Raw genomic sequence first — 26370 nt, forward strand, 5'->3', positions numbered from 1 at the left:
CCTCTTAGGTTAAAGTATTTCTAGGGGTATTTATCAAGGCTTTCACTCAAGATCCACATTTAAAGATGTCAGTTTTGGGTACAAATCGTGTGATTCGGGTTAAAAGAATAGACCCTGACCCTGCAAATTTTAAGGTTTCCCTTGCAGCTATTCATCCCAGCTCAACCGTATAGTACCCCATGTTTTTTATACATTTACATATATATATATATATATATATATATATATATATTTGTACTCCCCTCTTTCACTTTTTTTTTTGTTTTATTAGACAATATTTCAAACTACAATAAAAAAATCGTTCCTGCTCGTGTATCAGCACAACACTGAAGGTGGAAGGGGAATAGAAATCTAGGGACACAGAGCGAGCAAGCGCTGTCACATGATCACAACCCGGAAGTGTGAGGTCCGAGGAGTGGAGAGCTGTGAAGTAGTGAGTTGCTCCTAGGAGAGGACATTGTAATGTGTATGGAGCGCCGTGTGTGTTATTGTACAAGGAGAACCTCATAGAGAGGGGAGTCACTGACAGACAGAACACTAAATGGTAGGAGTAGTCTGTGTACCATGCATAGTGTGTAACGTGTATTGGTTGGTATATGTCCATATCTCAGCACTGGGATGAATAGTATTGCAGGAAATGCTGTATGAAGTTATGTTACTTTTCCTATATTCAGCTAGTGACATGTTTAAAGTGTAGCTTAAGGCTGTGTGTGGGGAAGGACTATACCCCTGACATGCCTGTGTCCTCCACAGGGGAAATTCTCTATTTGTCCTGATGGCCATTATCACCAGGACTGACAGGAAGCAGAAAGCATATCTTCATTTGTCACCAGGAACAAGAAAAGTATCTATATCCTCCCATAGGGGACACCTGTTTAAGTGACAACTGTCTGAAGGAATGTTTTCATTTCACTTATTTTTGTGTTCCCAGATAGACACAGAGCAGGAAAAATAAAACACAGAGTTTTAGAACATTCTCCGCACTATCTAGAATTCTCAGATTCAATATTTTTCTCTCCATGCCTGTAAATTATTATCTCGGACTAATAAATGCTCAGTACCGTTGTATACTGATATAGTGAATGGCTAATTGTTGACCATCAACTGAATTACATATGTTTACAGTTTTTGGGGTAATTGTTTTGCATCTTCTATAAATAGGAAGAGTTGTACATGTAAACACATTATAAATGAAGTATTTTGTAACATGCAGTCCAGACAAGACTATAGGAAACCATGCTGAAATGTATGCAAATGTAAATACAGTAGAACCCCGGTTATCCTGAATTCAGATAACAGGAAAATTCTGATTGCTCCTGCAGCCCTAGAACACATACCACAACTTTGCTAGGGCAGCGGGAGCCATCAGGAGAGCAGAGCTCTGCTGATTGCTCCGCTCTGTGATTGGCTGAGAAAAGGAAAACACTGATGACGGCTCAATCGTCATCAGGGTTTCCCTTTTCTCAGCCATTCAGCACTAGAGGTGAATGGGGACAAGTCTCTTCATTCACGTCTTAACCTCAGTTAACTGGAAACTACACTTATCTGGAATCAGCCATTCCCCGTGTGCCATAACCAAGTTGTTTTTTTATTACAATTCTTGATATGGTTTCTCTAGCAGTTAATAGAAACCAAAATATGGGCTCTGCTTCATGCTGCATTATACAAAACATCTCTTTGATATGTTAATATATATATATATATATATATATATATATATAATTTTTTTTCTGAAGTACAACCTAAACATGTTTATTTCTGTTCCAATATATGATAATCTATATTCCGATTATTAGCCCTGTATAACAGTTAATTTTTTGTAAACATTTCTTTTGAATATTTATTTTGCTTATTTAGAAATTTAATGCTTACTTTATATATTATCTTTTTCAATTTGTTCTGTTCACAGATATGGTGATTCTGCGAGAAGGGCTTTGTCCTGGATTGACATCTGATATAATTACCACTCTTAAAACAAATTATGTGAAAACAGGTGATTTGCCTCACAATTGCAGATTTCTTTCAGCACAACTGTCCTTTAATGTGTTATTAGGCTTCCATGAGTGCAGCCCACAAGGTAAAATACTTACCTCCCTGTTGTGTCAATATTCACTATGCAGCCCTGCTTGATTCCACACCTTTCATTAGAAAACAGTGGTTCAGCAGAATATGGCTTTCCCTCAGGAACTGATGAGGCAGTATTCTGGATCTCAAGTTTGAATCTCGGTTGGGACACTATCTGCATGGAGTTTGGGTGTTCTCCCTGTGTTTGGGTGTGTTCCCTTCCACATTCCAAAAACATGCAAGTAGATTAACTGGCTTCCCCCCAAAAATTGATCTTAGACTGTGGTATTGACAAATGACTATGGTAGGGACAGTAGATTTTGAGCCCCTTTGAGGGACGGCTAGTGACATGACTATGGACTTTGTAAAGAGCTGCGTAATATGTCTGCAGTAAATAAACACAAGATAATTTACAGTATAAATATGCAACTGTTTTCATTAGTTTCTGGCTTTCAAAGGAGCTGTCCCTACAACATTAGTACATTAGCACATGGGCTAATCTGGGAAGTAGCCAGTAACCGTAACCCACCTGTCTATTTTTTTTGCTGATGGGAACACTATTCAGATTTCTTGCAGATATTCTGTAGATAAACTATCCTCCAAAAGTTACCATAGCTGTGAAAAAAATACATCAAATGTCCTAGTGTTGCCATAAAATATTTTACAGTTTTTCCCTTTATGTACAGTGGTTGATTTGGTATCTTCGGATTTGGAGGAACTTGCTCGAAAATGTTCACTATCTTATAAGGTAAGGCTTTGCCGCAGACATTTCAAAATCCTTCTATGTTAATCAGTGGCATTAAAAAAAAAAAAAAAGACTTTTAGTGAAAAAAAACACAATGTTGCTACTGACCTCCTTTTAAAAATAGTAGTTATCTGGCTGTTATCAGCTCTAATGTTTTTAGTCACTGGTCTGGAACAAGCAGAGAGATTAGAAAGTCAGAGTAGACATGCATTTGTGTCAGAGTATCCTGCATGTGTGTTTAAATGGGTGTGCTTGAAAGTACAAACCCACTATAAAAACATACCAGCTAACCAACTAACTTTTTTTTAGATTATTAGTCATTGTCTATATATTTTATTACCACAGTACCACAGAAATTCCTGTACCTAAACTGCACTAGCAGCCCAACATTGTCAAGGGCCACATCACTGGGCAATAGCAGTTCTTAGGAGGTAGCATGCAAGGTTTGGCATTATGAGAAACGAGGGAGAGTGTCAGTCATTGTTAAAACCATCAGGGGAAAGACCTCAGCATCTTCCTAAGGTCAGCCACATTCTGAAATGACCCATGCAAAAATGGGAAAACAAGAGCTTATGAGAGTCTAAATCAAGTACAGTATAATACAAGATGGCATAATATCATTGCACATTAAAATCCATAATACAATAATATAATAAATTCAAGAAAAGAGAGTCCCATAATATATCAAAAACAGAATTCTTTCCTGATCATCAGAAGTGGTGGTGGCCCTACTAAAATTTCCAGGCTAAGCTAAGGTTGCTTCGGACTGCTTAAAGAGAGAGACACTCTGGAATGTAAAAGAATCTAGTTTTTAGCTTCAATAGAGTTTATTGGCACACTGGTTGATGTACGAGTCATACAAGTATAGATAGAGTAAAAGCAGTGTATGCGTTTGTTATCCCTGTGGACTATTGATAGTCAGTAATATTAGTTAAATAGTAGGTTAGGTTGAAAAAAGACATAAGTCCATCAAGTTCAACCATTAGGGAAATAATAGCAAGTAATTGTGTATATGGTTAGGAAAATAATGTCCAGTCTCACCCAGCAACCATAGGCATGATCAACAGGATCATTAAGGGTCATTAGATCACAGACTATTTGCTTTACAATCAAGATCTCTGACATGTACTTGAGCCAGCCAAGGTGTAACAGTCATGAATAGTAGTGCCAGAGTAAAGACCTTTTGCAGGATCCAGGATCCCTTTAAACACAAGCACAGTCTTAGACTGGCATAAAAATATATTCAGCTCCATGTAACAAGTCAAGATGTTTCCAATCATTTGGGTAGGGACCTTGGTGCACCTAAACCCATGAAAGGCTCACCAATGTCAGGAGGCATTTCACAATAGCCCAGTTTGTGGGATGCCATAGAGGAGTGCATGTAGGCCAGATGCTGGCAGTGGGATTTCTGTCTCACCCTAGTTTGTAAGTTTAAAGCAAGATTTGAGATTGTATTAGTAATGTCTCGTCAGGGTTGAATATGGGGTCTCTAGCCTATACTAGTTTGTGATGTGTGAGCGTTCGATCCCTCAGAGAAATAAGTCATGGAGAGGCCATAGTCAGACTGAATGAGTTCTAGAGGAATACCCGGAAGTATCATCTTTATCCATATGAGTTTGGAGGTAACCAGCCTGGTGCAGCAGAGAGGCCATCATATATCTCGAACATGAGCTATATGGCACGATGCATCCCACCAAGATGATGTGCTGTGTGTGGTGGTCTCCAATATAACAATCTTGTTATACATCCAGCAAACATTTTAACAAATGGGTCTATGGTCTGGGGGTAGACATCAGCATCTTTCTCTGCTAATTCCAACTCTGCCAGGGAATCAGCATCATCCAGGGGGCAGTGGCACCAGCATCAAATTTAGTTCTAAAAGTTCATCTGGTTGTCTAAACACTAGTGTTCAGGTGCACTAAGTCCACACTTTCGGCTATGCCTCGGTGCTAAAAGTTAATTATTTGGAAGCCCAGAAGAGAAGTTTGATGGCGGGGACGATGGGAGCTCCCTAGAGTTCAGTGATACAATGCCGTACCACTGACAGACTATGCTTAATTTTGTATCTAGGAAAATTCTTACTCTCATAGGTTTCTTATTTTCCTGTGATCTTTCAGAAGGATTTCTACGATTGTGGATGATAAATAGTTCAGAAAATGGTATACAAATGCTTCATGGATACTTTGGAGAGGATAGAGATGTGAATGGGCTAGATGGCCTTCAGTTGCACCGGTATATTCCAGATTCTAGAGTTGTGTGTTTCTTTTGTACTAATTAGTTCATACAAAGCATTGAGATTTGCTGCTGTGGATGTTGTGTTTCAGACACTTGTGGCGGTTCGACGTGTGCTGCTCGCTCAGTACTCTGCATTTCCCTCAAATGGTGCAGACTTGTATGAAGAGCTGAAGCTTTCTACAGCCATTCTTCCCACTGGCAACAACAAGTAAGTATTCACAAACATCTAAAAAAAATTAGGGTAGATAGGTAAATATAAAATATTTAGGTAAATCTGGATTTTAAACATAACTGTAGTAGCATCTCCTACTGTAATAGGCAAGTATGCAGAGATTTCTTGCACTTTATGGCAGTCCTAACTCTGCATTTGCTGCATTGTCATTGGGAGGCCACTAATTTTGTCATTACTTCATATTCACACTGGAGTTCCAGTGTTCCTGGAATCTTTTCCTAAAATTCCTGGTTCTACAGTCAAAGCAACCCAGGAGTTTATTAAAGCAAAGAAGTAGAATATTCTTGAATGGCCAAGTCAGTCACCTGATCTGAACCCAATTGAGCATGCATTTCACTTGTTGAAGACTAAACTACGGACAGAAAGGCCCACAAACAAACAGCAACTGAAAGCCGCTGCAGTAAAGGCCTGGCAGAGCATTAACAAGGAGGAAACCCAGCATCTGGTGATGTTCATGAGTTCAAGACTACAGACTGTAATGTCATGTATTAGAAATAAACATTTTATTTTCAGCTTTTTAATTTGTCTAATTACTTTTTAGCCCCTGAAATGAAGGGATTGTGTAAAAAAAGGCTTTAGTTCCTCACATTTTTATGCAATCTTTTTGTTCAACCCACTGAATTAAAGCTGAAAGTCTGCAGTTCAACTGCATCTATGTTGTTTCATTTAAAATAATTGTGGTAATGTACAGAACCAAAATTAGAAAAAAGTTGTCTCTGTCCAAATATTTATGGACCTAACTATATCAACCAGACACAGAATAGGATCAAATGTACAAGGCTTTCACGGAAAAATTGTTAGCTTCTCATGTGTTTATCATATGTACACACATTGCTTTTCAGACAACTTCTATATTGTCAGAAAAGAGAAGCATGACATCAAGACAACAAACACATTTGAACACTGCTTCAAATGAGCCAATTCAAACTTCAGTACTGTGTTCCCTGTCCAAATTCTGTGGGGCTCACAACCTCACTGTCAGTAAACCAAACATAACCTTTAAAAAGTCATCCAGATTCAGGCAAACCAGCAATAAACATTTTCTTTATCTGATGAAACGTGTCTACATCATTGGTATACCAATGATCACCTTTAAACAGGGCAACCAAACTAATTGGTTGAAGACATATGAGTTATTAATTTCTCCGGGGAGATAAAGGCTAGTGCTGCAGCTCCCATTCTTTTTTTATATACTGCACCAACTTGTGCTACAGGGAAGAAAATTCACAGCTCCTGCCTTGTTCTTCAAAGCTTTCTGGAGAGCTTTTTTTAACCTGAAAACTTGATTTGATCTTTATTTTAACCCTACCTATAGCTGTTAACTGGATTTAGTTCTATAAACAATAGATACTGAGTGTTAATCTCCAAAATCAATTGATTATGATTAATATAATTATTTGTATTTTTTTTTATAGACTAGACTTGCTCTTGGATTCCGGGTTATACACTGGAGAGGTTACAGAGATTGCAGCAATAGCAGGGTGTGGCAAAACACAGGTAAGAACAATGTACTTTAATATACCTGGATTCATTATAGCAAATCAGTCTACTGTAGCAGTAGAAAACAGTAAACGTAGTGCAAGGTAACATTGTTGGTTTATTGGTAATTTTCTTGCAAGTACATACTTTCAGACAGTGGCAGCATCTGTTTGAAGAGTTGTGATCAAACCATATTTTGTCGTAGTCGTGGTCATGGAAATGGACTGCCATATAAAGGAATCCAGTGACAGTGTACAAGTCAATGTTCTTTTTGCAGACACATTACCATCCCGGCCAGTTTTTAGCCTAGTACTATATACAGTATATGCAAGAAAGATATATTTTTTTTTTTTTTTACTTTTTATTCCAGTTAATCCTGTGTTGCCACAGATAAGATTTTTTTTTTTGATCCGTGATTCGCATCCCTGATTGGGATACAATAAAATACAGCAATAAAAACCTGATGAAGGTTCCTACTTTCCTCACTCTATTGGACCATTTTTCTTTCTCATTTTACATTTCTGCTGAGAAAATGCTGTGGTTTCCCTAACTTCCCATTCTAATGCTCTTCAAATCTTTCTAATGGAACCACAGACATCAAAAAAGACTGTTCTGAATAAATACAATAGTATAAATGCAACATTACTGTTATAATTTTAGCAGCAATTTGAAATAATCTTTCAACATGATTGGTCCTTGACAGTTACTTTCAGCAACTTTTAACATGTCTTAGAATTAATTTAAATATATGTGAGTATAAATATGATGTTTTGCCAGCTTTGCAATGATGCTTTCATGTTTTGGAAGCTTGCATTTTAGATTTTTAACGTACCCAGTATAAGGTATCACAAGTCTGTGATCAACCAGCACTTTAAGATTAGAATAGCAGCCACCTGACTGTTTTTATTAACATTTATTGATAATTAGATTTAATATTTCAATATCACATAATCAGTTTTGTTACTATTTATATACTGTATAATATTTCTGATTATTGTAATAATGCATTATTTGTTGATGTAAATATTACTTCTGACCAGATTTGCATTTCTTCGTACAAACAAGGCATTAAATAGTTGCATATGTTTTGCAACAAGATCCATCATTCAAAATTGTTTCCTTTTAGGTATGTCAGAGTATTGCTGTTAATGTGGCTAGCAGTATAAAGCAGAGAGTGTGTTATATAGATACCACGGGAGGTGTGACTGGCTCTCGTCTCCTGCAGTTACTACAATCCAAGACAGACCAGGAGGATGAACAGGTAAGGACTGGCAGTTGTAGACATACAATCTACAGTTAGGTGAGAAATAGCACTGCTCCAGGCTTTTTACCTATCAACGGAGTTGATGATTGCATTTACTTTCATATTTGCAAAGGTAGTTACTCTTTGTCCTTTTTGTGTTAAATTTCAAAAGCATTTTTAAAGTTTATTTTTACTGAAAAATTTTCCAATGGCTAGTTATGTACACAGATATCTACATTCTTTTATGTATGCATCTGCTACATATTAAAAAGTTCATTGTGTCAATATTTAATACAGTAAATCCCAGCAGCAGTATATGTTGCCTTGTTAATTGTTAATAATAACAGAGACAAAAGATGCACAAATGCATCACAGACTTTATTTTGGTAAATTGTATTTCTTCTGGATTTGGTTGCAACTTGGGGCTACCTTCTTTTTTCATTCTTCTTGTACTTTCTACTCCTTCCGCTCCCTACTTGTCTTCAATACAGCCTATTTCTGAAAATATTTTGCTGACAGGTTGGAAAGTAAAACCTACACAGGCTCCTCAGGTATCTGCCCTTGTCCCATTACACTTAAATATACAGAGATATGACACAAGTAGAGTGTACCAATAAAAAATAAATATAATCATTTTAAAAAATGTAAACTATTTTTGAAACCACCACCTTCTAGAAATAGATAGTATACTGAAAAAAATATTAGCACTATCACAAATCATCTTCTTGTTATCACTAGGTGTCAGAATTCATCTTTAGAATAAATGTTAGCCCTAAAGGCATTTTTCAAAAGTACTTTATCCATTTGTTGTGCTCACTTCTAGATTTCATCTCTTCAGAGGATCGATGTGTGCCATGTGTTTGATGTGTATAAATTATTAGACATTCTTCAGGATTTGAGGCACAGTTTATCCCAACAGGTAGGAAAGCTAAATAAACATTATCATGTTTTTAACTTGAGTGAAAATTCTACAATCATTTACTAATATATGTTTTTTTACCATGAGCTTTTAGGAGGCTTTTTTAGATAATGTAGAAGGTTTTGAGTTTTTTTTTTTTAATATTTTTTTTAAGAGTAGAAATTTTACATTTTTAATAAAACAAAGATCTATAACAAAAACATAAAGGTGGGAGGAATAAAATAACTATAGCACCCATTAGTTCACAATCAGGAGCTTTGGATCACAACATGAAACACAACTTATGCAACATACATTAACCAAGTGTGTGCACATAAATAAAAAAACAACTACACAATAAAAAAAAGGAAAAGAGAAAAGAAATAGAAATAGAAAAATAGGGGGAAAATACAGGTTAGGGAGGGAAAGACCCAAGACCAAGTATAACCACTATTATTACTTGGGGTGACCATAATAAATGGGCTCCCCATAAAGAAATTTAATTCATATTGAAATCCCCAGGCAAATAATTGGTGAATCGTGGCATCCATACCACTTGGTAAACTCCCAAAGAATCACTCAGTTTAGCAGCCAATAGTTAATTGATAAAATACCAATTAGTTTTGTGTTTTACAGTAGGGATTTTCGAGGACCAAGTCTTCGCCAATGTTTGTCTAGCAGCAGTGAAGATAACATTAAGGAGTTTAAATTGGTGTTTCGTACAATTGTTTGGTTTCAGGAGCAATAACGCTTTGTAAGGATCTTTTTGCAATCTTTTTCCCAGAAGGGTATATACAAGTTGATAGACACCTATCCAGAATCGTTTCACACGTGGATAGGTCCAACATGTACGGTATAATGTGCCCCCTGCACCACATTGGCGGAAAGCAAATAAACATATTATGTTGAAATTTCGCCAATCTAACCGCAGCCAGATACCATCTCATAAGCAGTTTTTAGTTGGCCTCATGAAAGCCAACATGGACAACACCATGTGCAGCTGTGTCCCAGATTTGCTCCCATTGGATACCATCCAACTGCCTACCAACATCCTCCTCCCATCTAGCCTCATAAACTGGTTTATTATTCACAGAAGAATATATTAATGAGATAATACCCCTGCCCAAGGGATCTTTATAACATTTTCCCTCAAAAGAAGTGAGCGAAAGGGGGTTATTGGTGTATTTAGGCAAAGACTGAACAAAATGGCGTAGTTGCAAATATGAACCTCAACGTTAGATCTAGAGGATGCAAATGAACGCACTCCTGTAGCTACAATAAACTCTTTGGCTCTACAGGTATCCCTAGTTATCCATCCATGAAAATAGGATGGTGCCTGAAATCCCTGAAGGAAAACCGGAAAACCTGAAGGTTTTGAAGTTTTAATTGCTGTCTGTATTCCTGCTGGAGATAATCAGAAGCTCTCCATTTGTTTTGGTGATCATTATTACAAGAACATTACTTATGTAAATGCTTCAAGAATTACTTTTTTATTAAAATATTTGCAGTATGTGTTGTTATATATATATAACATATATAACATATATATAAGTATACACTGTTTACTTGAACTAAGGGATCAGTTTTATTGGTGTCCATAATTTAGCTTTAATGAGTTAACTTGCAAATGAATACTATGTTACATTAGGGATTACTTTAAAGAGCGATCTCCAGTATTTCGATTAGGAACTAATACTTATATTTCTTTCTTCTTAGGTGGTAAGATCAGGAGAAACTCTGAGACTTGTTATCATTGATTCAGTGTGTGCTGTTATCTACCCCTTGTTAGGAGGAAAACAGACAGAAGGTGAAAATCTTGATATGTAAAGTAAACCTGGTCTTCAGCTTATATTATTAATTGATAAACTGTTTAAGGCAACTTGTAGGGGTGTAATTATAAATGTATTCGCCTGTCAGTTTGGCCAAGTTAAGACTCACTTTTCCAATAATATGCAGGGATGGCTGCCATGATGCACCTTGCACGAGAACTACAAACTCTTGCTCGGGATTACAGCCTCGCTATTCTTGTGAGTTTTCTGAAATAACCTCATGTTCATATGTGTAATACTGAATGGATCATTCATTATCTTATTGCAATGGCTACATTATTATCTGTCATATAGCCCAAGATACTTCAATTTATTTTTTCTCTGTTTCCATCTGTACTAAAAATGCTGATTATTACATATCAAGGTATCAAACCATATTACAAAAGACAGTACAAGTGGGATTCGTCCAGCTCTGGGTCGTTCATGGAGTTTTGTACCCAGCACACGTATTTTACTTCAAAGACCAGAAGAAAATGCTCAAAGTGGATATCGTACAGCGTGACTTGTAAAGTCACCTCGACAGGTATGCTTCTTTCTTTAAAGAATGTTAAATTCTATTGTTATCTTGATTATTAATTTCAATTTGAATTCTTGTATTTACAGCCTTCAAACCTGCAAGTAGATGTGGAGATTGGATGCTATGGGATTCTAGAGGAAAACATTTCAAACACTGCCTGTGGATCCTGATGTGCCAGAAACTTTGATTTATCAGTCACAGCACTTAGGCTTAGTCTACACGGACATTTTGCCCAGCTTTTAACCTGAGGCTTTTAAAGCCCATGTTTGAAATCCCAATTACAATGAGCTAATCTACACCAAGACATTTCCTTGAGGCGCGTTTATGAGCTTTATCTTAAACGTTGCTTGCAACGCTGGGTTAAATCTGGAAAACCCGGGTAAACCTGTGTAAACGTTTCCATTGATTTCAATGGAACGTTTATTAGAAAAAAAAGCAAAAACGCGGTAAAAATGCGGCATAGGTGTTTCCCAGCTTTTTAAAGGCAAGTTTGAAAAACGCTAATAAAAGAGCCTAAAAAACCAATAGGAACGTTTACATGCGTTTTTAAAAAACGTCCGTGTAGACCCGGCCCTAAATACCTGTGTATATTAGATTAGATGTGTATAATATTTTTATGGAAGAAAGAAGAATAACTTTGACAAAAGATGTTTCACTTTGTTGTGTAATTTTGCATTTTATGGAGGGAGAATAAGGCATGGATTATTTTTGTATAAAGCAGTTGGCTATTTAAAGATTCTGCGTGGAACTGGAAAGCACTTCAGCCTGATCCAAGAACAACAGCAAGAGATTAAGGAAAAAGTGAAAACATTGTTATCAAAAAGAACAAATAGAACATTACAATAAGTAAGCTGGATGATGTACTTACATTTAACTGTCTTCTACAACTTGCTTTTAGTTGAGCGCAGCATACTGTTGGTCGATAGAATGGTCCAAATTGAAAGTTTTAAAAGGGTAGTTGTGGCCATTTTTTTAGTGAGGAGACAAAAACGCAGTTTTTGTAGTACCTTATGTCTGTGATGTACCTAACATATTTTTATACCTAGGGCAGATCATTTTTTAACACACAACTCCCCTATATATTTAAAATTATTTTCAGTAATACCATGAAATAAAACTGTTTCAGCTAGTGCAGAACAACATAAAAAAGGGGACATTTAGCCCCCAATATTATAAAGACATTTAGCATTCTCATTTTGTTGGTAGAAAAAAAAGAATGCCGTAGCGTGTGTGTACAAATACATATTGTTTTGGTGGTCAATAGAAACAATCGCTTTACACTTGTGAACATTTAGGAAAATGCTCCTTACATTGCTGGTCAATGAGAAGAATGTCCCTGAAACCTTTTATCAGGAAGAGAAAGAATGCTACAACTCTTGGCTTGTTACAGACAAGCTTGGACTTGGACATTTTACATCCATAAACCCCAGCTTTAGTTTCAATTTTTTTCTAGAAACTTCAAAGGATGCAAACTACTATTGGTGCTGTGTATCAATCTAAAAAAAATAATGTGTCCGGTTACTTTATATTCATTCAAAGCAGCACCGAATTTGCTCTGTATTGAGTCATGGGCAAATCAAAAGAACTGTCAATGGAGCTTGGAGAAGAGTTTTTTTTAATTTTCACAAATCAGGTAATTATAATATAAAATGTCTGGAGTTTTGAAAATTGCTGTACATTTCAGAAAAAAAAGTGCAGGTTCTGTTGTTACCAAGCCAAGTTCTGGGGGTGTATGAGCTACAACACATTTGGGCACAGTGAACTTAGTGAAAATTGATGGCATGATAAATGCAGCATGTTACCAGAAGACAACTTGCATTTTTCAGTCTGAAACCTGTTCATAGGATGAACTTGCATCTTCTAACATGTCCTTTATGTGAAAGATAAACTGCCAACCCCTATATTAAGGGATTTATATATATATATATATATATATATATATATACTGTATTTAATATAATATAGGCTTTGGATTATTTCCAGCTATCCCCCCATATTGTAACGTTGTATAGAAATACCTTTACCCACACAAGGACTATGACTATGTATTGACCGCCTTATAACTATCACCATGTGTCACCAGCTATCGGGGACACATAACCTTTGTGCAAGACAATGATCCAAAACAATTAACAAGTTGACCCCCTTTTTGTAGCTACAGCAGAAAAAAGTGAAGGTGCTGGAGTAGCAACAACAGTTTTCTGACCTGAATATCATTGAAGCACTTAGGGAGAGATCCCAAACTAGTAGTTAATGTAAGACAACATAACATAAAAAAAATTGATGATGCTAAAGGGGACAATGCACAGTATTAGGAATCAAGGGTAGGCAAACTTTTGAACAGGGACTATCTAAATTTTCTCTCTACCTGTCATGTTTTGTTTAGCAATTGTGCTATTCAGGGATGCCTTATAGTGTTTGATTCTAATAAGTGTAAGTGAAATTAGTTTTGCCTAATCGCCTATGTTTTGGTTTAGTTGTGAACTGAGTGAAAAAGAATATCTGACGGCTTTTTCTGTAGGCCTTGAGATGTATTTTTCTGTCAAATCAGCAACAGCTTTGCAGAGGGGTCTCGGACAGTAATAAATGCATTTGCCGATAGCAAACTGTATGTGTAGGGTGGAACCTCTGTAATGTATGTTATTGTTTGCCCCTGTTGGAGAGTTTGAAGAGATTTAGATATCTTTCCAATACATTAAATCCTGTTGAGCCCTTTCTACCTCCTTATGCGGCATAAACAATAATACATATGAAGTCTCCCTTTTTTATTTCTAAATTCTACAGTAACAGCTAAAATGATCTCTCTAACAGCGGCTGTATCAATCATTAGTCAATTCAATGTTCAAGACTTGTGGGACCGTGTCAGAGTGAGGTCGCTCTGAGTTAAAAAGAGTAAATAATTCCCTATAGATATTACAGTATATACAGTCTGACTGCATTACAGTAATACATAGCAAGGCCTTAGGTTATGTTTTTATTTAAAGTGAATTAAATAAGACCTCTACACAAAACAGTGTTGTCAATCTAATATTTATAGATTAATTTCTATGTGAAAACATACCTTTACAACACCAATATTCTACTATATTCTAATGACAGCAATCACACATTTACAATATAACAATAATACTGGTGGTGTCCTAAATAAGCTGAAATATTAAACCTATCTGCATGTTGGAGAAGGTGTAAACCTTTAAAATGGCTGAAACCAATGTCTTGGCACACCCACCAGATAATTACCAGAACAACCCACAAAGCATTATGGTCTTTCCTGGTGAGTGTACTGAGTTTTGACCTCAAACACACCTGATCACATGGCAGCTGATCAAAGCATGGTACAAACAAAAAACTGAGGCACAGAAAAAGTTACAGAGAACAGCACAGAAGTATAAGCAGATACATGTATAAATCAGTAAATGGTAAACTAGAAATACAGACGCACTGCTGCTAACCCAGCCTGTAACCTTGGAGTAGGACATAAAGCTGTTCAGGCCATGGATGTTGGTTTGAACATAGTTAAGAAATGAGGTTGACTGACTTGCTGGGTGGGGACTGGCTGTGTAGGTTCTATATCAATCACCAGGTGAAGTCCGCCAGTCCCTACAACTCCTAGATCTGTAACAAGGTGACTGTAGAAAGGTAGGGAAGACCACATAGTGGGAGAACCACAAGTAGGAGATAAACGTTGCCGCTTGTGACAGCTGGTTTATATATGTTTTACCTGTATAAAACAATAATGATGTATTTTACTGGACATTATAAAAAGAACCAGAAAATCGAGTTTCTTGTGCTTAGCCCATGGCTAACTGTAAACTTAAGTTCCTTGTTGACTATGCGGTGAGGGTGCAACCACAAATAAACCTGTCTGGTCACAGAAAGTTATACGATCCCTTCTTCCTGCTGCTGTATTACTTGCATAGTGTGCAGACGTACTTTCCTAACAATGCTGTATACAAACTAAATCGGTTTTGGGACCTGCACTGCTTATTTCCACATTCTGGATTCTAGGAATGAGACTGCAAATATTCCAAAGGATGAAGTCATCAGCGGTGAAGTAAATACAGTCTCTTTCCATCATGTCTAAACCTTGGTGCTCTGGTTGTTGTAGTACCTTCTCCCACAAGATAAAGAATTATTTTCAAGAAAATGGCTTTGAACTCAATATGCTGTTATCATTTGCAGGTCCTCTGGTAAGTCAAAGCAATTTAAGTGACTTCTCAGGACATTAGTATTTTATAATTACAATGTATGCTTCTCTATAGCCTAAATCGCATATGTCATTTCACTGTAATGTTTTCCTGCTTGTTCGTTTCCCCACTCTTGAAAATATCAGACTGTTATATATATGATATGATCCTGTAATGAATAGGGGATACTAGCAAAATATTTGTTGGCTAAATTTTTCTATAAGAACTAGGTCCTATATCTGTACAAATGCAAATTGATGAGTTGCTGTTGATGAGGTAGAACACCAGATGGTCAAAAATAGTACATACAGAAAGGACATTTTTTGGGGGGAAGCCTATTAACCTAACTGCATGTTTTAGGAATGTGGGAGGAAACCAGAGTACCCTGGGGAAACACGGGGAGAACATGCAAACTCTATGCAGATAGTGTCCTGGCCGAGATTCGAACCTGGGACCTAGTGCTGCAGGGGCCAGAGTGCTAACCTTTGAGACACCATGCTACTCTGGTTTTACCATAATTCCCATCAAGTACACCTTTGTTCCTAAACTATAAAGGGACAACAAAACAAACCAAAAAAGTGGACACCTGAAACATATGGGTAAATTTTAATACATTTCTAAAGCTACGTACACACGTCAAATTTTTCTCGCCCGATAATCAGCTTCGGACGGTTATCGGGCGAGAATCTGGCGTGTTTACAGCCCACGTCGTTCATCGTCCGTGGATCCGTCCTGGCGGATCCACGAACGATGAACGATGCGCAATCCTAATGCAAGGGAAAGGGGAGAGCGAGCAGCAGGGTGCCGCGCCGTCGCTCTCCCCCTCCCCTCTCCATAGAGCAGAACGGGCTGTATGTACAGCACTCGTTCATGCATCGTGCGGTTCTTATCGTTGGAAAGGATCGTGAAAAATCCTTTCCAACGACAAGAATTGCACGTGTGTATGAGGCTTTAGAGGAGGCTTTGCTGTTTGGTACCAAAGTAATTCCTAAAAAATGCATTCCTTATATGAAATTGCTATATGTCTTTTAAATGTCATGTTGCTATTTATTTTAAAGGCTATTACAAATTTTATGGACTTTGTACCAGTTGTCATAACAGCTATATTTGTTGGACATGTTGGAAAACTACAGCTGGATGCAATAATGCTAGCAGTTGCGGTATGTATAGCAGCATATATATGCTTTTGTCTTTAATGTCTTTATAAGCAACAAGATTGTTCTTTATATTTTTATAAAGCATTTATATACCACTGATTTATTACACAGCACTTTACAGAGTCTAGGGCTCATTTTGGGGGAAGCCAATAACATACTAGTATTTTTCTTTTGGCTCTAAAAGGAAACACAGGGCAAACTATAAAAAATTTGTGAAAATCTTTACCATAATATTGTATGATACATATTTCTGGAAGCTAAAACCTTCTTTTCTCTTCTTCATTAGTATACCTCCGTGACTGGAGTGGCAGTGGGACTTGGTTTAAATGCAGCTTGTGATACACTTATTTCCCAGGTAAATGAAAATATATTGTTACCTGTGCTTTTATTACCAAACGGCTACCATTGTTTTCCTTATTTATGATACATAATGCACCAATGTCTTACCGTTCAAAGCATCCTTTTTTGTGATCTAAAAATGAATAGGAAAAAAAACTTTACTGGCAAAGAAAAAAAAAAAGTATTACTTAACCTGTCTTGCTGCCCACACCATCATACTTCACTGGATTGATCTGGAAGATCTGAGCTCAGTAAAACATCTAAATTATCTGACAAACTTGCAAATATGTCAGATACCTGGACACATGAAGTGCCCTTCGGTTCCCTTTAAGCACCTATGTACACATCAGATTACAGTCGTTGGGAATAATTTTTTGTGATTGTTTCCATTGACCGATTAATGAACAAGCGCTGTACACACAGCTCTGTTATGCTGTATGAAGAGGGGAGGGAGGAGGACAAGCAAGTGACACCCAGCTGTGCTCTTCTTAATAAAAAAGTGCAGCATTCCTTTCCAATTGGTCCATTTATCATTTGTTTACAGTGGATTGATGGATGACGTCAGGAAACTGCTGTACACGTCAGAATTTTGCCTGAGATGAGCCTGACTATTCATCTTGGGTGGAAATCATCTGATGTGTCTTAGTCTCTACCTGCAGGGACAGTGGAGTAAACCAGAGATTGATGCAGGTGATTTGTGAAATGCAAACTGGGATCTTCTGCACAGCAGAGTCCATCAGTGAGATCCGTAAATGGTAATTGCTATATTTTACAGACGTTTTTTCAAGATTTCTTTTTCTTCCTGTTTTAGAAATAAACAAAACATTTGTATAAAAATGTTATGGCAAAGTCTTTTGTCTGTCTTTAAGATTTATGGAGGGAAAAATCTGAAATACATTGGGGTCATTGTCCAACGAGCAATCCTTATCCTTTCACTGGCTTGTTTTCCTTGCTGGGCCCTGTATATCAACACTGAGAACATACTTCTGCTTTGTGGACAGGACAAAGACTTAGCAAGGTACTATTGTTTAATTTAGAAGTCTATAGTTGAGTAATAAAAATATACCAATGCATGTTTTATTTTTGTATAAACATCCCCATTCTAGCATAAATGTGATGCAAAATATGTATATTATATATATGTTATAGGCTTACTCAAATATTGTATAAATGAGCTTTAAATAAAAAGAAATATTTGTGTTCATGTTCTAGACATAGAATAAGAGTGCCAAGAAATGCCTTTCAGTGTTATATAAAAAATTACATCATGGGTATCCCTTTGGAATGTCAGTCTTTTAAGTGGAAAAAAAAAATTGTACGTACATACACACAATATTGGGATTAAAACCTTTACTTGGCTTTTGTGTAGTCTGCAGATAATTTACTGCAGGCTGGTATACAGCAAAAAGGTGTAATGTGGGTGAAATGTTTTGTAAAATGCCCCAAATGTTCATCAAATAAAAGCCTTATTTTAGGTTTTCATTGAATAATTTTTGATGTCTCCCAAACTTTAGTGGTTTGGTGGTAAGCGTTTGTGATAGGCAGATATTTCCCTTGACAGGTTGTTTTGCAACTTTATAAGGAACACATGGGGTTTTTCTGATCATTTCCATCAATAGTTCTTTGACAAGGTAAAAGTGGATGCTTATCAGAGCATTACATGGGAGTTTTTTTAGGAAGAAGGGGAATGTCTGGGGCCTCAAGGAACACCCTTGATTTTTTTCTTCTGGTGGCAGAGATGGTGGAATTTCAGCAATTAAATGCCATGTATGTATTGTTTTAGTTCTGAGGGAGGGCTTCCAATTCCACAAACTTGGATTTGCATCCAAGTAATATCAATAATTCATTTTAGTGTAATAATACAATAAAGCAACAAGATGAGTATATCTATCTGATTTGCTTTTGGGTGATTCATTTATAGCAGATGTATGTAAATATCAGACATCTCACTGAAATAATTATTGTTGCAATGTTTCCTTAAATTAAAAAAAATGAACTGACTCATCAGAGCAGGTAAAGTGAAGTATATTTTAGTAAATATATAAGCTTTCAATAAAACCAAAAGCATTTTAATTCAATCACAAAAAACAATAAAAAAATAAATAAAAGGGTATAAATTCACTTTGTTTGCATGAAATACCTTTTAAAATCTGGCTATTGTAAAATTGGCCTTATAAAATTTAAGCTGTACATTGAATGGGTAAAGAACAGAGCTGTGGAAGGGACAACTGTACTACAGGCTGGAAAAATACAGGAGGGGTGGATACAAGACCAGTCACCTGGCACAATAAAAGAGCAGATCTAACTGGTCTTACTACAGAAGTATGGGAGTATGAGTATGGGAGTTGTTTTATGCTGAATTACAGGACACAAAGAATTATGTAAGAAAACACTAAGCTCTTGTGTTTACTCAAAATAAATATTTAGACTGTTCTGTAACCATTCTTTAAGTTTGAGGATGAATTTCCACATTTAAAAAAATATCCATTTCAATTAGTTTTGTAATTGGTCCGAAATTTAAATATTGTAATATAAACAGTTGAATACATTTTTATGTCAACAGAGAAACTGAACTGTGTGTGTTGGTCCTAATCCCAGCCCTTCCTGTAAGTACCGATACCTAACTTATTTATGTAATTTATATTTAAAGAAAAACTATACCTCATTCCTTTGCTCCCTCATGGTAGCAGCTTGTGCGCAGTTTTTTAAGACCAGGCCATGGTATGTGCACAGGAGATCAACTATCCTAAAACTAAGATATAATAATATACAAAAACCTGTTCATACACAGCCTAATAGTACATTTTAATGAAGTATGCAAACAAGCAGGTAGGCAGAGGTTGTACGTCCCTGCTGAAAAAAAGAGATACCTGTTTATAATTTTCATATTTACTTTAAATTCCTCTGAAGTAAGAGCTGTTTTCATTTACAGCTCAAAACAATATTACCAAGCCTTGGCACAAGTTTTAAATTTTTCAGCAAGACCCCGAGGCATATTTATAAAGCCATGAATGTGAAATTTACCCGATGAAATGAAAAAATCACTGCATGTCAATCAATCACTGTAAATTCAAACAATTGCACCAGAATGATACACAGTGAATGTTTGATGAATGTCACAATCACTGTCACACTCACTGTAACTATACCCCAATTCATTTTAAATCAGTCCCTTGGTGACTTGTAAATCAGGACTCCTACTCATATGGGACAATTGGGGTATCGTGCATGTTACATTTTCTTAATCCATCAATTAGTTCATTGTTTTTAACTAATCTATTCAGCTAGATTGTCAGACTATATTCAAGGCACAAGCTATCATTATAGTCTAGTTGGTTTATGTTTGTTGATCAATCCAAAGCTGCCATTAAATTAAAAACCTGTATCCCCCCCCCCCCTTTTAAAAACTAAACCTTTGAGCTGGAGTTAGGTTTTAATACTTAGATTTATCCATTCATATCTAAAAGTCTACACTACTAATTTTTGTAAGAATGCTGTATGTTTTTTTGATAACTTCAAATGAGATTCACCTATTTTTTTCTAATGCAGGCGTTTTTCTTTTACCAACTTCAGCTACGTTACTTGCAAAACCAGGTAACCCTTGTTTCTAATGTTTGTAAAGCTTTATATACTATCTTGCTAAAGTATGAAAATTCCCCAGTCCTATGTTGTCAGTGTTAGGATCTGGGGTTGCTTTAGTCAGTCGGGTTTAGGGACAGAAACTTTACGTGCCCAAATTATTAGGTAAGGTGACTACCTGAATATACTGAATGACCAGGTCCTTCCATCAATGGATTTCTTTTTCCTGGCATGGGCAAATTCCAAGATGGTAATGCCAGGATTCATCAAGCTCAAATGTGAAAGAATGGTTCAGGAAGAATGGTACATTGTATTTTAAACAATTTATTAAAACAACTTACATGTAGACAAAGGTGCTTTTATTATTTCAACATTTGTCAAAGTGTTTATGATAAAAAGATTGCCATAAATTGTACATTTTGTAATTTTATTTTTCAAATTGCTTAATTATTTAAACTAAAACATTTGCATTGTCCCAAAACAATTATTTTCCGAATATTTTACTGCAATATTCATTGTAATTTATATACTGTAATTATTTCTAACTTCCATAGAACTGTTTTGTTTATTTTTATAGGAGATATTGTGGCCTCAAATCCTAATAAGTATAATGGCAAGTGTTGTCACTGCCCTGGTGAATTATCTTACACTTTTTGTTCAAAAATCTGGAGTCATGTAAGTGATTTTTAAGTCTTCAATTAAACCTTTGCCAGGATCAAACACTTTTATATATAGTTATATCATATACCATCACAACACATTATATTATTGTACTGTATTTATATAGTGTCAACATATTATGCAATGCTGTACATTAAATAGGGGAAAGACGGATACAAACAGTGACACAGGAGGAGAGGTCCCTGCCCAAGTGCAGCAAGTCTAAGCTTTATTGTACAGAAAGACTGATGGCAATCAAATTTGGGTACATGCACTGCCTAAATTAAAAATAAATGTAGGGCTCTATTTATTAAACAGGGAATCAGACATTCCCTCAAATATTCCCTTGTGGGAATATTCCCACCAGGGAATGTTTGAGGTAATGTCAGGTTCCCTGTTTTATAAATAGAGCCTTTAATGTACTAATAAATACCAAGCTGCATTAATTCATTTTTATACCTGCCCTGGAGTTCCGCTTTCACTTTTATATTCGGCTGCACAGCAGAACTCTGGAAAAGCAGAAGTCTGGAAAAGGTCATCAGTTTGAGCCAATCGGGGCTCTGTTGCTTACAACAGTACTGTTTTAAACATGCTTTTAAGATTACACAATCAAATATAAATTGTTAGATATAAATTTGCAGAAAGGAAACCTATTTTTGTTACCCATTTAATAATGTGTTTTGTAGTTTAAGCTTTCTTTCTGCTTTTAGGGGTGCTGCTTTGGCCATTACTATTGGAGCCGTTTTTCAATTTATCTTGATGTTTATCTATATTCGAGTAAAAAAGTTGCATGTTGCATCCTGGACAGGTAAGAAGTGTTCCATTTATATGTACAGTTATATGAATGAAATTAAATCCATGTCAAAGCTTTTTATCCGGACCTATAGATTATCATCAACACATTTGCTTTGTTCTAATATACACTGCCTGGCTCTAAGCCTGAGAGGACAGAATTCAGGATTTGTTATACCAGAATCTAGTACATGTCTAATGCCACTAAAAATTAACACTTAATGTTTGAATCCATTTTAACATACGTAATGAATGATATACAGAATTAAAAAAAAATCATCTTGTTTTCTTTGCATGTCACATTTAAATGTCCTACTTTTTTTTACATTGTCACATTTAAATGTCCATGTTCTACTTTTTTTTACAGGTTGGTCAACAGAATGTTTAAAAGACTGGTGGCCTTTTCTAGCATTGGGTATTCCTGGCATGCTAATAATTAGCATTGAATTCTGGGCTTTTGAAATTGCATTGATATTAACGGGTAACAGCAACACATTAATATTCTTCTTTTAACTAGCACAAATTTTGATGGGGATTTGATATATTGTCCTAATTTTCTACATCTTTTTCTACAGGCCTTATAAACTTAGTGGAACTTGGAGCACAATCTATTCTAAATCAATTGATAGTCCTAGTTCAGAAGGTAAATACACACACCTATGTAAATTGTTTATATGTTATGCAAATTGTTCAAATGTTCATACAGCCTATTTCTCCCTGTCTATTAAATACATCACATTTTACAGATACCCTCTTCTGTTGGCATGGCTGCAAGCATTAGAGTTGGCATTTTCTTGGGAGCTGGAGAGACTGATCATGCCAAAAGGTCTGCTAAATTAAGCATGGTTTTAGTAGGTGTGTTTTATATCATTCTTATTCTGACCAGATATGTAAATTAATCGTGAGATATGATAATTTTTTAATATTCAATGGAAATTTATAAATGGTTAAAAAAATAACCTGTTTTCATAGAAAAGTTAAAACTAAGCTTTAAATTGGAAGTTGTCCCTAAGCTAAGTGAATTGTCCCTTGCAAGTGGATAATCACTCTGCTAAGTAATTAGCCTTTATTTTGTTAGTAAAATAACCAGCAAGACAGGTAGTAAAGAGAATAGGTAAGCAATGCTTCCCTCAATATTTTCTCAGTATACTGTCCCTTATTGAAATGGACCTATAAATTGCTGTAAAAGAAAAAAATTGCACAGTCCTAGTAGACTGGGCCAGCAATGAAAGGACATCTGCCCCAGTGTAGAACATATTTGTACACTATGTGGCATGTGTACAATTATGCGGAGAAATAGGGCTTTTTGCAATTGTGTATGCCACCTCTCCAGGGACTTCAGCAGCAATCTCTTACCCTCTTTGGTACTTCTTAAATTTCATTTTTTAAGGGGAGACAGACACTCTGGACCAGATTTATGAAAGCTCCCCAAGACTGAAATCCAATCCAGGTTTGCTGGATAACCCAAGTTCACAGGTGAAAATGTAACCTCGGAGAGCCTAAATAAATCAGGCCCTATGTATGTACTTCTTGACAATGCAGCTATGCAATCGCATACATCAGGTTTGCCAGTCAAATGGTCATCTTGTTAGCCCTTCCTTTCTCCCACCACACAGGGGATATGTTCCAAAATGCATATGCAATATGTTCTATTCTGTTATTCATTGTATGATTTATTTCAGTATTTTTTTACTTTGAACAAATAATTTGTGAACTAATATTAATTTGTAAGTTACTATTTATCACCATGCACAAAAAAACTAAAGGTTTGTCACCAGTCACTTCATGTGCTGCTTGTTATATTCTCCTGACCTGACCTGAAAGTTTTTGTTGGTTTACGTCCAACAAAATGTGCTCATAAAAGACACTATACATACTATATATATTTCCCTTGCTTGCTGCCCAAGTGCTGTTGCTACCAGGGCAAGAAAGCATAAACAGAATATAACATTGTTCTACCTGGTAATATATACTAGCCTTTGTTTATGTACCAGCTTTTTTGATATGTGGAGCACCCCTTAAAGAGTGGGCCCATCCATGGGCCACCAATGTGTTAAAGTAACCCATCTGTTAGGTGGTAATGCAGTGCATACCTCCAGCATAACTTGAAATACCTCCTTATAAAAGTGTGAATAGCTCTAATTATGGTCCAGCAAGTAACTATTACTTAGTCCTATGTATATAAGAACTATAAAACCATACATACATATACAACTATGCATTATATAAAGTTCTACTTTGGCTAGGTAACAGAACTACCATTACATTCATTTCAGACTTATTTGCTTTTTACAATCCAGCTATTCATGTAAGTAGATAATGACAATGGAAAGGAACTGTAATGTGCTGCATAATAGGCTCTAAATAAATACATTAAATAATATATATCAATATGTTTCTTTCAGCTTTATTTACACTATTTATCTTCATTTTACTGCTTGCTCTGAAGAAACCACTTGGAGATGTATTTACCAATGATAAGTATGTGATCTTGGTATCATTTTAGTAAAATGAACACTGTTTCTAATCTTTTATATCAACTAAAAATCAAAAGTATTTGTTATTGTACAACATGAATATATCTGAACAGCCCCCTCACAATAAGTGATTTTAGCCTCATTCAATAGTATTCACCTAGCATGGTATGTCCCAGTATATGCACCAGGCAAATGTACAGTCAGTACACAGTTGAAAAGTCAGACAAAATGGCTTTTAAGCCAGCAGGAAAATGTCAAGGCTGGAATCCTTCCAATATGATGAAACTGTGCATTTGCACAATTTTGGTACTAGAATGTATAGCCCATTATACAGAACTAAACAGCCCGATCACCAGGCATACAAGCTGGTAACTCCATATCAAGAATGGCATCAAACACCCTCCATAGACCACAAACTACCTCCATACAAAATGCAATGATTTCACAGCTTAAGCAGGTATGTTTTATTTACAGCCAGTTGCATGTGTGCGGGAAAGGAAATATTTACTCAATAATCAATGCTGAGATGTATGCCACCTTTTCATTTATCTATATGGTGAATGAAGATGACATACCTTTGGTCTATACTGTAGCACACTTCAGCAGAACCAATCTTGTTTTTAAGTCTGCAGGAGTCAAGTTTGAACCTAAACTTTGTCTTAATAATTACTATTTACTTTAAATAGTAATAAAAGGATGATGTACTCTCTTGGGGATTTCCTACTAAAACTTTAGGAGATCAATGGAAAAATTACCCATACTTCGGTGGTTAGTGGGAAGAATGCCCCCTTATATATAGCTAGGTCACCATCACATGGGAAGTCAACTAGCTGAAGTTCATTTAACCTCTAGCAACCTCTGGAAGAACCCCAGGGTTTCAAAGAACCCTGGTTGAGAACAGCTGCTTTATATGTAGGTTTTAGACTTTGAGCTAACACAAAACAATTTTTCACTTTTACTTATTTTTTCCATAAATAACTGTAGCATATTTCCCATTCACATTTGAACTTTTTTTTTAGTTGAAATGTTGCTGGTGTCTAAATGTTATTTATTTATTTTTAGGGCTATTGTATTACTAGTGTCCCAAACCATGCCTCTTTGTTCCCTTTTTTATGTCGTTTTTTCACCAGCTGTAAGTATTTATTTATTTGTGGCTTTTTTTCTATAATGTAACCTGTTCGTTGTATAAAACATATCAATTTTGTATATCCTACTGTAATACTGAAGATCTTAAAATGGCCATACAATTATGTTATTGTGAACATTTTTTTTGTATTATCCTTCCCAGAAAATTTATAAATAATCCCAAAATCCCACAGCGTGTTCCTAAGGAAATGGTTTATTAAACAGAATTACAGTATGTTACAAAGTGTTACTTTGTGAATTTTATAACTACTCCTACTAAATAGGCATATAGTTTGTATATATGAAGTGTGTAGGAATAGAAGTAGGAAAAATGTTCCATACTCCTGACCTCTCAATATTGAAAGTTGTGTTAGAATAATGTCTGACTTCAGCCATTTTTACAATACCATTTTTAGCATTGGGAACTCCTCACTTACTGTCCAAGTATTGTCCAAGTGTTGCTGTTACAAGGACAAGAAAGCACAGACAGGAAAAAAACATTCTTCTACCCTTAACCAAAAGTCACATGTATAGCAGTTTTTATTAGAAGAGAGATCTCCCCAATTTTTTTTTTTTTTTTACTGGAGTTGGGCTGTCAATATTAACAACTGATTGTATAATGTACACTATATGTTACAAACTCCACAGGACCCCATTCTAAATGTATGTTGTATTTCACAGACTCCAGACCACCCTATTCTGTAATGTTAAATGTGGTAGAAAAAAAGCCACAGGATGAAGATGAGATTTTTTAGACTACAGAAAATGTTTTGCTGTTGTCTTGGCATACTATACTTTTTGTATCTCTTTAA

At 35.9% G+C, this 26370-nt stretch overlaps 2 protein-coding genes across 5 annotated transcripts in view; both read left to right on the forward strand.

Moving 5' to 3' along the window:
- Nucleotides 1-400: 400 nt before the first annotated feature.
- On the forward strand, nt 401-12512 carry RAD51D (RAD51 paralog D). Of its 2 annotated transcripts, none has more exons than XM_072417017.1 (11): nt 401-544; nt 1910-2077; nt 2751-2812; nt 5134-5252; nt 6692-6773; nt 7882-8016; nt 8822-8917; nt 10613-10703; nt 10853-10923; nt 11090-11248; nt 11329-12512. In XM_072417017.1, exons 2-10 carry the CDS (start codon nt 1912-1914, stop codon nt 11225-11227), a joined length of 960 nt encoding a protein of 319 aa, XP_072273118.1. In that variant the 5' UTR covers nt 401-544; nt 1910-1911; the 3' UTR covers nt 11228-11248; nt 11329-12512. The 2 variants fall into 2 exon arrangements, with proteins under 2 accessions (XP_072273118.1, XP_072273124.1); XM_072417023.1 differs by having other exon boundaries at nt 1910-1993.
- LOC140334751 (multidrug and toxin extrusion protein 1-like) overlaps nt 11964-26370 on the forward strand; it is a 19577-nt gene continuing 5170 nt past the window's right edge. The window contains exons 1-14 of one of the 3 annotated variants that reach the window (XM_072417002.1): nt 11964-12088; nt 15251-15432; nt 16488-16589; nt 16873-16941; nt 17795-17943; nt 19489-19531; nt 20475-20519; nt 21082-21179; nt 21875-21972; nt 22324-22437; nt 22532-22599; nt 22703-22811; nt 24362-24437; nt 25496-25565. In XM_072417002.1, coding sequence (XP_072273103.1) covers nt 15319-15432; nt 16488-16589; nt 16873-16941; nt 17795-17943; nt 19489-19531; nt 20475-20519; nt 21082-21179; nt 21875-21972; nt 22324-22437; nt 22532-22599; nt 22703-22811; nt 24362-24437; nt 25496-25565 — 1155 coding nt within the window. In that variant the 5' untranslated portion in view covers nt 11964-12088; nt 15251-15318. Of the gene's footprint in view, nt 12089-12741; nt 12876-14810; nt 15433-16487; nt 16590-16872; nt 16942-17794; nt 17944-19488; nt 19532-20474; nt 20520-21081; nt 21180-21874; nt 21973-22323; nt 22438-22531; nt 22600-22702; nt 22812-24361; nt 24438-25495; nt 25566-26370 lie in introns of those variants that run through there. The other 2 variants (XM_072416994.1, XR_011921615.1) reach the window with 2 other exon arrangements.

The sequence above is a fragment of the Pyxicephalus adspersus genome, chromosome 1 (genome assembly GCF_032062135.1).
Source record: "Pyxicephalus adspersus chromosome 1, UCB_Pads_2.0, whole genome shotgun sequence".
Lineage (NCBI taxonomy): Eukaryota > Metazoa > Chordata > Amphibia > Anura > Pyxicephalidae > Pyxicephalus > Pyxicephalus adspersus.